The sequence below is a fragment of the Onychostoma macrolepis genome, chromosome 24 (genome assembly GCF_012432095.1).
Source record: "Onychostoma macrolepis isolate SWU-2019 chromosome 24, ASM1243209v1, whole genome shotgun sequence".
In the NCBI taxonomy this organism is placed as follows: domain Eukaryota; kingdom Metazoa; phylum Chordata; class Actinopteri; order Cypriniformes; family Cyprinidae; genus Onychostoma; species Onychostoma macrolepis.
In genome coordinates, this window is record NC_081178.1 from 25195646 (window position 1) to 25211508 (window position 15863).

General features: G+C 36.8%; 1 protein-coding gene across 5 annotated transcripts in view; it reads left to right on the forward strand.

Moving 5' to 3' along the window:
- pard3aa (par-3 family cell polarity regulator alpha, a) overlaps positions 1-15863 on the forward strand; it is a 481810-nt gene that overhangs the window by 164562 nt on the left and 301385 nt on the right. For all 5 annotated transcript variants that reach the window (XM_058764715.1, XM_058764717.1, XM_058764713.1 and 2 more), the window contains exon 3: positions 6529-6712. In XM_058764715.1, coding sequence (XP_058620698.1) covers positions 6529-6712 — 184 coding nt within the window. The remainder of the gene's footprint in view (positions 1-6528; positions 6713-15863) is intronic.

Consider the following 15863-nt stretch of genomic DNA (forward strand, 5'->3'; position numbering starts at 1 on the left):
CTCATCCTTTACAAAAGTGCTTTGTGTTGTTTCTTTAATGTCCAGTTTTATCCGTAATTGGTGAACTAAATCCTGGGTAAATGAAAAAAAAAAAAAATGGCAGAGTGATTTTAGGGCCTTTTGCATAATAGAAATAAACCTGGTTAAAACCTGCTGCAATTTGCTGCGAACAACTAACATAATGCTTTTGGCTGAACAGTGCACACCATATGTTCTTTGATGACCCTCCATTTGGACTGAACTTCAATTCCCATTGAGAATTTTCGATTAGAAGCCCATTAAATTAACCACCCTTGAAATTCTGGCAAGTCCAAAGCGCCTGGCGATGCTGTCATCCGATGGAGTTTAGGAGGTTGGCGCAAATGAATATGCGATGCGGACGATTGTTTTGCGAGCAGATGTGTTTTGTTGTTTGTAACCGAATGTCATTCATGAGCTGGCCTCGTTCTACACACTCAGTGTGCTTTGCATTTTGTTGATTTTAGAGGCTTTCAGACATGAACTACTTCAAATCGGTTTCTGTTTCTGCTGTGGAATAGCTGCATTACTGAAGCATACTTAATTATTTCATTAAAAATCCCCTTTTCTTTCTACCGTCTTGGGAACAAAAATATATAAATAAATATTTTTACTTTCATCCATAAATTCTAATAAAATATTAACTAAGTTTAATTGAGTTGCCAGAGGCCAGAAGCTTGAACTTTGCTTTACGTTGAAGCCCTTTGATACGTCGTGGTGCTGCTTTTATGCCGTGTTTGTAGTTTGTTTACTTTATTTCGCTTGCTTCAGATTTGTCAAGTCCAAAACATTTCTTTTTTTTAAACAGAGTTTTTTGCACTGTAAGACTCCTTTTTATAGCCCAGAGGAGTTTAGTAGAGGTTTCACACAAATGATTCACTCGCATTAATCCCACAGCCTTGAGCTCCGTGTGGATTCACTTACAAAGTAAAAAAACCCTGACAGCTGATGAAACTTTGACCGCTCGTTTATCCGACCAGTTGGACGTTTTGCCGCGAGCCAGTCTATTGAGCCGCAGCGGCTAATCAAGTTGAGGTGAGTTACTTTGAGCTTTCTCTGGTTGTGTGCGATACCACCGCCAGAGGCTCGGCCGGGCCTCTTTCATGGTTCAGGCATAAAAATCATTGCCATGCTCCCATTGAAATGTAGTTTGGAGGTGAGAATTTGATGACGAATAAAACTTTATTAATCCTCAGCAGGTCTGCTCAGAGGAAATTGGCGGCTTGGGAGAGTCATTTGAAGGCCTGTGTCGTAATTGTAGGCATAGCTGCAAGAATGTCTCGGTTTTATCTTGTTCACCGTCGCAGCTATTAAGGTCAAAATGACTTGTTCAATAGCAATTGAACGACATCCATCCTGCTCCAAAAAGGCTTTTGAAGTGCACGACGGTATTCTGATTATGCTAATGTCTAGTTGTCTCCATTACATGTCGATGTCGACTTCTGATTCATCCTATAGTTGCCGATCACAATGTCCTCGTCGATCCTGGAAAGATCACACGATATCATGACTGTCAAAGTTAATGGAACAGATCCGCACATCAGGGTCCTGCTGTAATCACCGACACTTCCCACCGCGAAAGCCTCGAGATCAAAGGGGAAAGACATGAAAGGCATTGGGAAGATTCACCTCACTTCTTTCCTTGGGGTTTCCTCTTCCTGTTCACTCTGATAATGAATGGTTGACCCTGCAGCGTGCATTAGAGGACTTGTTAGTTGTGACTAAAGCTTGAAGTATACTTCGGTTTTTGAGTGTATTTTATTAATCAGTTTGTCCACAAGGTGGCAACAGTGACTCGGGCCATTGGTTTACAAATGAAAAACAAATGCGACAAACATAATAAACTACTGAAGACGGCAACACTAATAGACGCCCATGTTGACGAGCACTTGCGTGAGATGTTTCAGACAGTATGCAACTTTTGAAGAGATTTTTATTGCTCATAACCGAACAAAGGTGAAATGTTCTAGTGATGAAATACTGCTTTGTGAAGCTTTGAAACATTTGAAAATAATTTGTTTCAAATCAGTGATTCGGAGCGTGTATCAATCCACAAAAGTCATGGGAATTCAGTAATCGAGGCTTTGTTAAACCATAACATTTTCAACATTTTTCAAAATTTCAGTGGTTCGCCACTAGGGGGCGATCATAGTGAGTTCATGAACCTGTGTTTACGCATTTTAAAATTTATTTTATTTTTTTTACCTGATCTCAGATCAGTTTTATACATTTGTAGACATTTTAATGACACATTTGTTTAATAAAAATGAAGTTAATAGTCTCTCATTGCACTGTAAAAAAAAAAAAAAAAAAAAAGTTGAGCCAACTTAAAATTTTAAGGCAACCAGCTTCAGCAGATTTTTGAGTTTTCTTAACTTGTCGTTTTATACAACAAAAATTTGAGAATCTCCCACAAAAATAAGTTGAGAAACTCAAACATCTGCTGAAGCTGGTTGCCTTCAAATTTTAAGTTAGTTCAACTTTTTTTTTTTTTTTACAGTGTGGCCTGGTTAACCTCCACAAAAGGCCTCCACAAAACAAACAAAAAAAGAACACAGATTACACACTTCATATTTAATGACATTTGATGATTTTTAAAATTGCATTTAATAGATGACACTTTCAGTAAAACATTTGCAATTGGTTTGTAAAAGGTGTTTTTATGCATGTGTTTGTTTTGATGGTTTTATTACCCACATTCATATTTGTTTTGCCTTGTGTCTCATCTAGAGACATGATTTGACATTTTTACATATTATTTTTCCTTATGTCTGTTCTAGAGACATTTTTTACAGCTTTTTGATAAAACTCTACTAGGTTTCCTTTTGAAATATGTTTCAATTGAAACATCAAAATGCATTTAGGAATGTAAAATGTGATTAGTAAAGTGTCAAAACTGTGATTAAAGTCAAAATTGCAATGCTGATAATAATAATAATAATAATAAAATACAAATCATGACAGCCCAACTGTATAAGAATAATAAATGTTGAAATTAAGTTTTATTTAGTGTGTTTTTGCACAGTATTAATATAGGGAGAGTTGTATTGGTGTTTAATGTTCTGTTTTGTTGAGATTTATAAGGATTTCTGTTATGTTGCCGTTTTGAAGAGTAGAGCCTGTGGTTAAGATGAGGAATTGCTACAAAAGATTATACTATTATGATCTGCATAATTACCTTAAATATGTTGAGTCGTGTTAACATATTTGAGTTTACTGTGTAGGGTATAATAGCATTCAAACTGCCTTTTAAAATTTGAAATAAATATAGTAATATGTAACAACGTGATTATAATTCTGAATCCACCAGAAACTTTATGACTCGTTAATGATGGATGTCACCTCACAGGGATTGGCTGTCGCCCAACATTTTAGCCTAGCATTTATTTAAATTTCAGAGTTTCTGGTTTCTTTTCACAAACGTCTCTCACCAAAACATGAAACTGATCTGTCATCCCATATTTGTCACCGTTTATTTGTAACCATCATCATTAGCATTTCAAAACAGTGCAGACAAACAGTGTCCGTTTCTGGCAGGACACGTCCATTCTTATCTTCTTATGTCCATATACAGAAACAACAACTAAGGATGGAAATTGAAGTATTGTATTGCAAATTTGTGATAGAGCAGAACTGAACTGGGCCTGTAGCACAAAAACAGCCCTTGAACAATTTGTGCACTTAAGATAACAGGCCTGTGGAAGCTTCTAAAACCCTGCAATCTCTTTGCCTCAGACTGGAGCTGGTTTTCAGAGAAGGTCACATGAAACTTTATTTTACTGTCCCGATTCAGTCTGTTTTCATATCTGTTTTGTTTATGCTTTTCTCTAAAAGGATAAAGATGACAGTCATGGATGTGAGGCATGCTGGACTTTTTTTCTGTATATGCTAGGAATAAAAATTAGTGGTGGTTTAGACTGTTAAGTGAATTTTGAGTTCCAGCAATTTCAACTAAAGTGCAACTCTTTGCAGCAGTTTGTACAGCTTTCACTTATATATGTTTGATTTAGTGTGCTAATTATTAGTACACACCAGGAAATGATTAAATGATTAATGAGCACATTTGTGTGTATACAAGTACAACCACAAGGTAGAATTTGATTCTGATTCTGATTGTTTCTTAGGATTCATTTATTTATTTGTTTTCAGTTTTGAATTTATTGTGATTATTAAAAATCTCAATATATTGATTTTAAAAGTTATGTTTTTTTCTAGTTCTAAATCTACTACAAGTTTAATTTTTAATCTACTTTTCTCATTCAGATTATTCTGATTTTCAGTCTACTGATATTGAATTGTGTATGTTTCTGATTACAGTTCTTCTGATTTAGAATCTACTGAAATTGATTCTGCATCTACTTAAAGTTATTATTATGAACAAATCTTCTAATCTGTGTCCTGATTCTTTGGTTTAATTAATTTACTGATTTATTTATTTTTTTCTAATTCTGAATCTACTACTAATTGAATTTATCTACTGATTCCAATTTTGAATCTACTTTTCTGATTCAGATTCTTCTGATTCTCAGTCTACTGAATTTTGTACATTTCTGTTTCTGATTACAATTCTTTTGATTATTATTCTACTGATGTTGATTCTGATTCTGATTCTTAAAGCATTCATTTTGACTGATTTAAATCTAAAAGTTTAAATTTTTTAAATCGGATTTTTAATTTATATGATGATTTATTGATTGATTTATTGATCCATCCATCCATCCATCCATCCATCCCTACTTCTGAAACTGCTGATTTTAATTTTAAAACTACTGATTTCAATTTTGACTCTTCTGATTCTGGTTTTCAATCTGTTTATTCTGAATTTCAGTCTGCTGATTTTGAATTGTATAATCGGGATTCCAGTTCTTCTGATTCCGTATCTCTCAATATTGTTTCTGGTTTTGAAACTGATTCTGAAGCTTATTCTGTTGATTCTGAACAGAACAGTTTTCGGATCTGCCTGTGGTCACCAGAAGCCACTGTGGTGACTTTTTTTTTTTGCCCTCTCAAACCAGTGTTTTTGTCATTTCCCCCTGAGAGGACTCTTGATCCGACAGAGAGCTGTAGCTGCCAGCTAAAACTGCAGTTTACTGGCTATTCATGGAGCTTCAGTGCATTTAGGCCTAAAGACGGGCCTCTTAAGCCCCCATAAATACTGTGTGATTTATAAACAAATACCCAGTTTGATTACAAGTGCAGGCTGAAGTGACTGAAGTGAGCGGCGGCGCTCCAACTGAGGACTGTGTGCAGAAAACGATTGAGCTGCACAATTAGCAAACAGACATGCATCTAAACATCAAGAACTGCCATTCAAATACAGTTGGATGAAAGATAATGATGCTAAAGAGATTTGTGACAAGAATGTACTGCTATTCAGATACTAAATATTGTTAGGATTATTTTTGGATGATATTTCCTCAACGTTTAGTTCTCTTTCTCTCCTAAATCCATCTATGCAAGGAGACACATTTAGAGCCAAAAGAGGCTCTGTAAGGCGGTCTCTAGCGAGACGAGCAGTGGTCATGGTGATAAGCAGTCTGTCAGCGCAGTGGCGGCATCGTCGTCTTAAGGGCATTTATTTGACATGCTTTAATTGGGCCAAAGAAACAAATGAGGGGCCACTTTAAATTAGGCTGATCATAAACCATTTTAAAATCAGAGCATGAGTGAGAAAGACAGTGGAGAAACATATAACTGGGCTCCTGGTCACAGTTCTGCCTGCTAGCGAGGATTAAATAGGTGAATGTGAACCATAGAGAACCAGCATTTACAAATCAACAGACACAAACTGCTTCACACAATAGCGTCTCTGTGTTGGCTTGCATGTGACTTGCTGGTTCCATTTATTCTGGTGGATGTGTGAACCGTTAATGTCGGCAGAAATCAGGACAAAAGCTGATGAATTAACCTCCCCGCTAACTCCTCTATGCAATTTTCTCCTTTTTGCAGCATTATGCAGTGCAGGGGTGTGTGGCTTCGAACCATTTTATCCATAGTGCATGTGCTCACCATTTAATAAAACTATTCTTTTCAACTGTATCTTAGTATAAGTCATAATTTCTCACTTTCTCTCAGAATAGGAGTCGACCCAGAGGAATATTTTATTGCTCGCAGTTTGCTCTTTCATAGCTCTGGAGACTATCAGATGTTTGATTTAGTCTTACATTTGCTTAAATAAAAATAAACAGAGGTACAAACATGACATACGGCACACAGAGAGTATAGAGCTATGAATGTTGATAGAGTTGTTGTGTTTCTTGATTATTAATTTTTGGATTACAGGCTTTGGTATCTTATAAATCGGAGCAAAATGTCAGATACAAATAGTAAAAAAAGGAGAGAAATCACAATCACAATTTTGTTTTTCCAAAGAGTAAATATCTTTTGTATACATGAACTTTTCTTAGTTGCATTATTTTATAGGAAGGTGGTCCCTCGCAAGGTATTTACATATTGTTATATCAAATAAATCAAGCAGTGTGATTAACATAATTGTTTGTCTGTCTTTAGCTGGTGGCGGTGTACGAGGAGCAGGACCCTCATCATGGTGGAGACGGCACCAGCGCCAGCTCCACAGGTACCCAGAGTCCAGATCTCTTCAGCACGGGTGAGCTCAACTCCAGCAACCTGTCGGCCTTCCAGCCCTACCAGACCAGCAGTGAGATCGAGGTCACCCCATCCGCCCTCAGGACCAGTGAGTCACCGTCCCATTCACACTCGATTACATTATGTCCTAACCAGATGTAGTATGACAAGTTTCCATCAGCAAATACCCACAATCATCTCTGAATGAGAAAATGATAAGGATAAAGCACTGTGATTTAATTTGCTTTCAATGTATTCTGATTCTTGATTTGATTCTGGTTTTAAATCTACTGATTCTTAATATTCTGAATCTTTCTGATTTGAATACTAATTCAGATTTTTTTGGAATCTGAATCTTCAGCTTTTGAAATTTCTGTTTCTGATTTGATTCTTCTGCTCGCCAGTCTGCTGATTTTGATTATGATTTTGAATCTACTGATTCTGATTGTTCTGAATCTTCTGATTTTGAAAGTACTGATTCTGATTTGATTCTTCTGATAGGCAGTCTGCTGAATTTGATTCTGATTTCGAATCTACTAATTATCATTCTGAACCTGAATCTTCTCATTTTTGATCAGTCTACTCATCAGTCTGCTGATTTTGATTTCTGAATTTGAATCTTCTGATTTTGGAATTACTGATTCTGATTTGTTTGCTCTGATTGTCAGTCTGCTGATTCTGATACTGATTTGAATCTTCTGATTTTTAAAGTACTAAATCTTATTTGATCCTTCTAATCATCAGTGTACTGGTTTTGTTACTGATTTTGAAGCTACTGATTCTCATTGTCCTAAATCTGAATCCGATTCTGATTTGATTCTTCTGACTGTCAATCTGCTATTTTTCATAATGATTTTGAAACTACTTTTTAATAACTATTCTGAATTTAAATCTACTGACTTTGAATGTACTGATTCTCATTTGATCATTCTAATCATCAGTCTTTGGATGTTGTTTCTGATTTTGAATCCGCTGATTCTCATTGTTCTGAATCTGATTTTTAAAGTACTAATTCTTATTTGATCCTTCTAATCATCAGTGTATTGATTTAGTTTCTGATTTTCAATCTAATGATTCTGATTTGAGATAAGACACATTTAGGCTGCTCTCATATTTGGTTTGCATGCTTGCTGTGAACCACCGTCAGTAGTAAAAGTTGTGAAAAACAGTCCTGAATCTTGCCTTGTCACAAGTCAGCTTGTTTCTTTTGAAACTGTAGTTCAGTCAGTGGTCTGCTGTCTGAGGAAAGGAGGTGTGTGGGTTCGTAGAGCACAGTGTGCGCTCTGTTAAAGTTGTGTTTGACACTGGACGTATGGGGACTGACCTTGACAGGAAGGCGGGGTTGAGTGGGCAGGTGAAATCGTCAAGGGAAGCGCTGCTAGAGAACAGCGAGACACACTCAGTCAGGTGTGGAGAGAAGAGAGGATACAGCTATGATTAACTGTGACAGCTCAGATTCGGCTTGATCCACACACACTCAAGAGTTCACATCATACAGCCTCATTTGAATATATATTAGTTAGCCTTGATTTTGTGATTAAATAAAGAATAGAGCTTTGGAGAATGTGGACGTATTTCTAATTTTATGATGTGGTGTGCATAGAAACATGATGTTAGCAGAAGAGGAGCAATAGCGAACTGATCCATGTGTTACTCTCCAAGAAAACAACCTCTATTTCTGTCCTGCATAGTCTATTTCCAGAGCACACATACTGATAGTACTACAGGTGAATGTGTTCCCATACCAGGCTCTTCTATAGTCTATTTGAACCACTGATTTTATTTATTGCTGTGCTTTATAAGCTTCCACTGAGGGAGATCTGGAGTCGAGCACACCGTTGTGTGAATTCCCCAGCATCATGCGAACGCTGCCAGCAGGAATTTGATTCTTCTATATTTGTGTGTGTGTGTGTGTTTGAGAAAAAAATTGTACAACACTACACCAAAATACACTGCAGATGATCCTGTGCATATTTTCCATGTGATTTATGAAGTTCTATCAACTAGAATAAACAGACAGCAAAATCAGTTCACACAAATCAGTTATTATATGTTATATAATATAACTTATAATAACTGATTTGTGCTATATATATATATATATATATATATATATATATATATATATATAATTTTGCAGCATATAGAATGAATGCTCTGTTGGGATTATTATTATTGATAAATAATAATATATTATGCTTGTATTATATTATAAATTAATATTATAATATATACAGTGTATCACAATATTATATATATATATATACACACACAGCGGGTAAAATAAGTATTGAACATGTCACCATTTTTCTCAGTAAATATATTTCTAAAGGTGCTGTTGACATGACATTTTTTACCAGATGTCAGTAACAATCCAAGTAATCCATACATACAAAGAAGGCAAGACAAATAAGTTCTGTGTAATAAAGTGGAATGACACAGGGAAAAAGTATTGAACACATGAAGAACGGGAGGTGCAAAAAGGCATGGAAAGCCAAGACACCAGCTGAAATCTATCAGTACAAATGAGTAAAAATAATAATCAGAAGAGTTGTCCTAGAGCCAAGGATCACTTGTGGAAAGCTTCAGAAAGACCTGGAATTAGCATTTAGAATTGTTTCAAAGAAAACAATAAGTAATGCACTCAACCGCCGTGGCCTGTATGCACGCTCACCACGCAAGGCTTTATTGTTAAAGAAAAAGCATGTTGAAGCTCATTTAAAGTTTGCTTCACAATGTTTAGACAAGCCTGTGAAATACTGGGAGAATATAGTGTGGACAGATGAGACAAAAAATTGTGCCATAATACACACCATGTTTGGAGGTCAAATGGCACTGCACATCACCCCAAAACATCATGGTGCAGCACTGGCAAAATTCATATAGCTGAAGGAAGGATGAATGGAAAAATGTACCGAGACATTCTTGATAAAAATCTGCTCCCATCTACCAGGATGATGAAGATGAAACGAGGATGGACATTTCAGCAAGACAATGATCCCAAACACACAGCCAAGGAAACTCTCAATTGGTTTCAGAGAAAGACAGTAACGCTGCTAGAATGGTCAGCCAATCACCTGACTTGAATCCAATAGAAAATCTATGGAAAGAACTAAAGATCAGAGTTCATAGAAGAGGCCCATGCAACCTTCAAGGTTTGAGGACTGTTTGTGTGGAAGAATGGGCCAAAATCACACCTGAGCAATGCATGCGACTAGTTTCTCCTACAGGAGGCGTAATTTATTAAACATTAAATTTATTATTTTTTTCTGAGCAAAAATAACGATTATTATACACTTTTATCAAGATTTACAGAAGAAGAAAAAAAAATATGTCAGTGTAACAATACCTCATATACCAAAATATATTGTCAGGCATATTTAGATCAAGAATCATTACATTTTCTATTTAATGATCACAGTGCAGCCCAAAACAAAAGTTATTTGAAACATTAAACACTTTACTTGCATTTAACATGTTTTCTATGTATATAACGTCTTTTCTTTGACCCATGTATAAGTTCACATAGTTTTAGTCGATACTGACAAAAACAAACCCACTTGCTGTGTTCCAAAACATATTGAGCTGCCAACCAAAACAGCATTTTAATGCACTCCAAACACCAAGGCTGCTCCATACTCATGCATCATGCACTTCAGTTTGACCAGATTCAGTATGTATGCTTCAATCCCAGAATGCATCGCAACAAACAACACAATAGTTATATTACATTCAGTGTATAATGTCTCAGTGTGGTTTTAGCTAATTAAGTTACCCAATATTTAGTGTGAAAGTGGTCTTATTGGAATATTGTGCAATCGGAATGAGCTACAAGTGTGAGGAGGGTTTTTTTTTTCAAGTAACTTTCCATGATTGGTACTTGCTTAAAAGCAGCAGGGTAGTGCATTAGGTTTTGGAACATTATTTCTCTTTGTATCCTATTTTGGGTCTGTGCACATCAAGATTTAAGCTTAAAATTGTTGCATACATTATTTTTAATCAATTTTAATTATTGTTTTACCTTTATTAGTTAATTTTACATTTACATTATGATTTAAGAATTGCATTTACATTGCATTTACAAAAATACAAATATTTGTATCGTTTTAGTGCATTTTACAACACAGGACTTATCATGCCAACATTACTGATATACCATATTCTGTTTGAGAGAGTTTGCCCTGACGGATAACCAGCTCTCTTCATCAGTCTTTCACGCTGTCTTATATTGATGATAGATAAATAGTGAGAACCTTTCTCGATGACAACCCCAAAAAAAAGTCTTAAAAATCGTGCTGGGACCTCAGGAGAAGGGAGATGAGCATATTACTCCATAGCATAACACACAATCACAGCTGCAGCAGCGGCGCGCCGGTCCTTGAGTTTGGCTGCCGAAGCATATAATCACAGACATTCAGAGTTTTCGTCTTTCCGAATTTGCATTGATTGTTCTTCTTCGAAGTAAGAGAAGAGGGAACGAGAACTCTTCCCCTGCGTTTGATTATTTAAAAAAAAAAATCTTTCAGCAGAGGTCAGGGCAACTAATAATTGGATTGGTGATGAGATGTAAATTATGGTAATGAATGTAATTTGCTTGTAATTATACAGAATCAGGCGTCCGTCTGACTTGCCTGACACTGAAGCGTAATCTTGCAAAAAGTCGAGAGAGAGAAAGAAAACTTTAAAGCGTTACGATACACCGTCGGCTGGTGTTGAATCTTAATGACGGTGCGCCACTATTGGTCTGTCTGATTTATTTTCGGCGCGTTCTGCAGTGCAGTCGGAGCGCTGGCTGATATTTATAAAGTGTTTGTAGTGTGCAGGGAGATGTGGAGCGCGTGTGGAGCGGGGGACGTCCCCGGTGGGCTCAGAGAGGCAAGCACTCATTAGCAGGGGAGTGTGTTGCGCTCAGGTGCTCTACCCTGGGGCTCGCCGACTGACACGCGGCCTCTCTCCATCGCACGGCCTGCATCTCTTTAGCTTAGCTTCAGTAACTCTCCACAGCAGCCCCTGTATCTTTCTCACCAGCGCCTTCACTCTCCCTCATTACCGAGCCTCCTTCTCTGCTCTCGCTCCGCGCATCCCATCATGCACTTGGGCAGACCGCTTTTTAGTTGTTTGTTGCTTATTTAACCATCTCACGAAACTACATGCTGAAAGGAAAGGTTCACAGAAAAATGACAATTCTGCCATCTTTGCGTTTATTTTGATGTTATTTATTATGAGAAGTCTGAAATAAATGTTGGGTGAAATGTTCATATGGCTGAATTGCAAGCAATGAAATTGAATAGGGATATAACTTGATATCACTCTAAATTTTACAAATTAGCAAATATATATATATATATATATATATATATATATAATAAAATGGCAAAAAAAGAATCCATGTGATAAATTTCTGTGAGAACATGATTTTAACATTTCTGCCATTTTCTCTGAAAATCTCCATCTGTATTTGCATCTGTGTGCAATACACTACATTTCAAAAGTTTTTGGTTGGTAAGGTATTTTAATGCTTTTGATAGAAGTATCTTATGCTCACTGTTTTTTTTTTTTTTTTTTTTGTTAATTTATTTTACGTAATACTGTAAAATAGTAATACTGTGGTATATTATTGCAATTTAATTTTTTTATTTAAATATTGTTACTATTAGTATATTTTACATTTTAAACTTATTCCTGTGATGTAAAGCTGAAATCATTCTATTACGCTGATTTGCTGCTCAAGAAACGTTTATGATTACTATTAATGTTGAAAACAGTTGTGCGGCTTCATATTTTTGTAGAAATTTATTTTTCTTTTTTTACATGATTCTACAAAAAATTTAAAAGAGCAGCACTTATTTGAAATTGAATTTTTGTAACAATGTTAAAGCCTTAACTGTCACTTTTGATAAACTGATGCGTAATTGCTAAATAAAATATCTTTCAAAAAATAATCTTATTGACCTTAAACTTTTGAACAGTAGTGTATATTTAAAGGTCATCAGTTTACATGTTTGCCCCAGCTTTGATATTATTAAGGTCAGTTTTCATGTCTTGTGACTGTGACTGATTGTGACAAAGTTTCTATACATGAAAGGGATATTTTATGGTGTTATTTTGCTATATTTCATGTGGAAAAGAACAGCACAAACATTCTGTGAAGTATATTGTTTTGTGTTCCACAGAAGAAAGAAAGTCATGTTGGTATATAACCACAGAATTTGTATTTTTGAGTGAACTTTACCTTTAAAAGCACCCCTTCTGGTTCATACACACCAGGTAGAAAGCATGATAAAATAGAGCAGTTTTGAAAAAGGACGTACAGTAAATGACCCTCCTGGTCTGCGGCACCCCGCTGTTTTGTAATAAAACCTCAAGAGATGTTTTTTTTTTTTATGTTTGTCCATTGCTATATTCCCCCAGAGACAATCCACAGGGAGGTTCCAGCCTGTCGTCCGCTGCAATCTCACGAAGGGTAGGGGATATAAATGCAGTGACGGCTAACAGGGGCTTCCCTGCCTGTGCGCCATCACGCCGATGACACGCCGGATCCTCAGCCATTAGGAGATTGCCTGCGGGGAAAAGTGCAGACACCTGCGGGCAGGCCAGCATTTATATAATCAATTTGTTTTGTGGCTGGCCGCTGGGACACGTCCCTCGCTTGCTTCCTCTTGCCGTGGTCTGGTAGAAGTCATTAGGAGGACATGAACACTCCACACAATGCCATTATTATTAATGAAAGACTAGCGTTTCACATTTTAGCTAGATGTTTGCATTATCTATAGACATTGTCAGTAGTTCATGTTGTGATCCTGGAGTGTTGTGTGCTATTAGGATGTTGCTTTATGGTTGCTAATGTGGTCTGAGCGGTTGCAAGGGCTTGCTGTGTGGTTAGTAAAAACCAAAGTATACTTTGGCTGTGCACTGTCCGTGCAGCATAATTTTCGGATGTGATACTTATACATTACAAAAAATACCATGAAAAGCGCAGTCAAACACATACATTTAAATACCCTCTGAGGGTAGTTTAGAAACTAAAATAACAAAATGCATTGGTTTTATTTTGGGTCTGTGCAGCTGCTTTTAACAATGAAATATGTGGGTCAAATTGATCCAATTTAAATTTACAGTTGCACAAATTTATTTTTAAGTTGCACATGATGATGCAAGCTTGTACCAGTGTTATTTTAGTATCATTGAGGTACTATTATAGCATTAATCAGTATTTTGAATCTTTTTAATATGTATATCTTCCATTTTAAATTTAAATTAATATTTTGTGTTTTTGTATTTTTTGATGTTGTTTCATATACATTAAGTATATCAGATTAAAAAATAAAAATAAATAAATAATATATATATATATATATATATATATATATATATATATATATATATATTATTATTATTATTATTTATTTATTCTTATTTATTTTTTTTTTTTCAGTTTTGTTATTTCAGTACATCAACATCAAGTTAAAGGAAATGAAAAATGTTGCCTTGGCTGATTATTATTATTTTTTTTTTAATATATGTTATCTTCAATTTTATTTTAGATAGCAATATAGTTTTTTTTGATAGTTTTATTTATCTGTAGTTTTCTTTTCAGCTTTCGTTTTAATTAACTATAATAACCCTGGCTTGTACGGCTAATTCTCATATCACGTAATTTCACCACTTTCCACTCTCTCTCTCTGGACCTCACTCTCTTCTTTGTTGTTTTGGTCCAAAGGTTTTGACATCATCTTTATTTCTTTTAATAACAAGAGCAGAATCAGTGCACTGATATGCATGGCTGAACGTGTCTGATTGCCCATCTGTTCTGTGTTTTGTTTTTTGCGATTGTGAAAGTTTCTCTCTAAAGATCCAACCATCACGTCTCCTCATGCTAATCAGGCTAGCCCTCAAGCATGCCAAACGGACCTCCAACCAGACGCCGAAATGCCCTGAAACCACCCCGCTAAAATCAAGCTGCGTGCCTGTGGCATCTCACAAAGTGACTTTTTGCTCTTTGCCATTGAATTGCCTTTTTGGAAACGCGTTGGAGCAGTGGTTTATTAGCTGTGTCATCTCTTCATCACGCCACCCTGCTCCATTAGCGACGGTAACACAAATGAACGCGCGGGGAGCGGCGGAGACCCCGGTTTAGCCTTGACACTGGAGTGGGCGGAAAGCTTACCTAATTCAAACTATTAGTCACAGAGCTATAAAAGTGCCACAGTTGAATCTAAAGCTTATTATGGCTGATAGTTGTAAGCAGTTACACTGTAAAACAGGGGGAAACAATTATTAATGAGATGTGACAAAAACATCCTTTGGGGACAAGTTTTGTACACCAGTGAAGTTTGTTTGATTTTTGGGTTTATAAATGCCATAATGGTATCATGATAGTACCAGGTTGTAATCTGTACTGTGGTGCTTTGATCTCTATCAATCTCCATTATTTTCTCCATAGGGAAATAGATTTTTAACGATAACTTATAAACCTTTAAAGACAGACTTAGTGTGAGCTCTGAGGCAATCAGTTTGCATTATTTCTGTAACGGGGCGAACGAGACGAACGAGACGAGAGATGTGCGGATCCATTTGCAAGCTTTATTATACAAGTAGCGGCTTCTAGGCCCTCTAAACATTACACATTCCAGGAGGGCGGTGGAGCGGAGGCGGAACAGGGGGAGGGACGGTGGGCCAGGACCATGTAAAGGTGTAAGACGTTTGGGACTGAGGCAGGACCGGCACAACAGGGGACCATGATTGAGCCTGCAGAACGGGTGGAGTAGAGGACCACCATAGCAGTGCCGACAGATAGTTCAAATTCAGACTCAACAACATTAAGACAGGCAAATAGCTCAAGTTTAGATTCCCTGATGGAAACAGGCAAGACAGACAGTTCACCAGTGGTCTCTTTGGCAAAGACAGAAGTAATGGAGCAAATAGAGATTTCATTCATGGTTTCAGAGTTCATAATAGGCAAGATTAAGAGTTCACAGGTGACCTTCTTGGCTGTGACTAGGCTACTAGGGCATTTAGCAAGTTCATTAGTAACAGGACAGTCATGAAGTTCACAGACAGCGTCCTTGGCTGTGACAGACAGGACTGAGAGTTCATAGGTAGCCTCCTCGGGTTTGATCGGGATAGGAGAAAAGTTCATAAGCGACCTCTGTGGCCGATTCAGGGCTGCACGATGGTTCACAGACAGAGGACGAGGGTTCACAGATGGCCTTCATAGCCGTGACAGGGCAAGACGAGGATTCACAGATGGCCTCCATAGC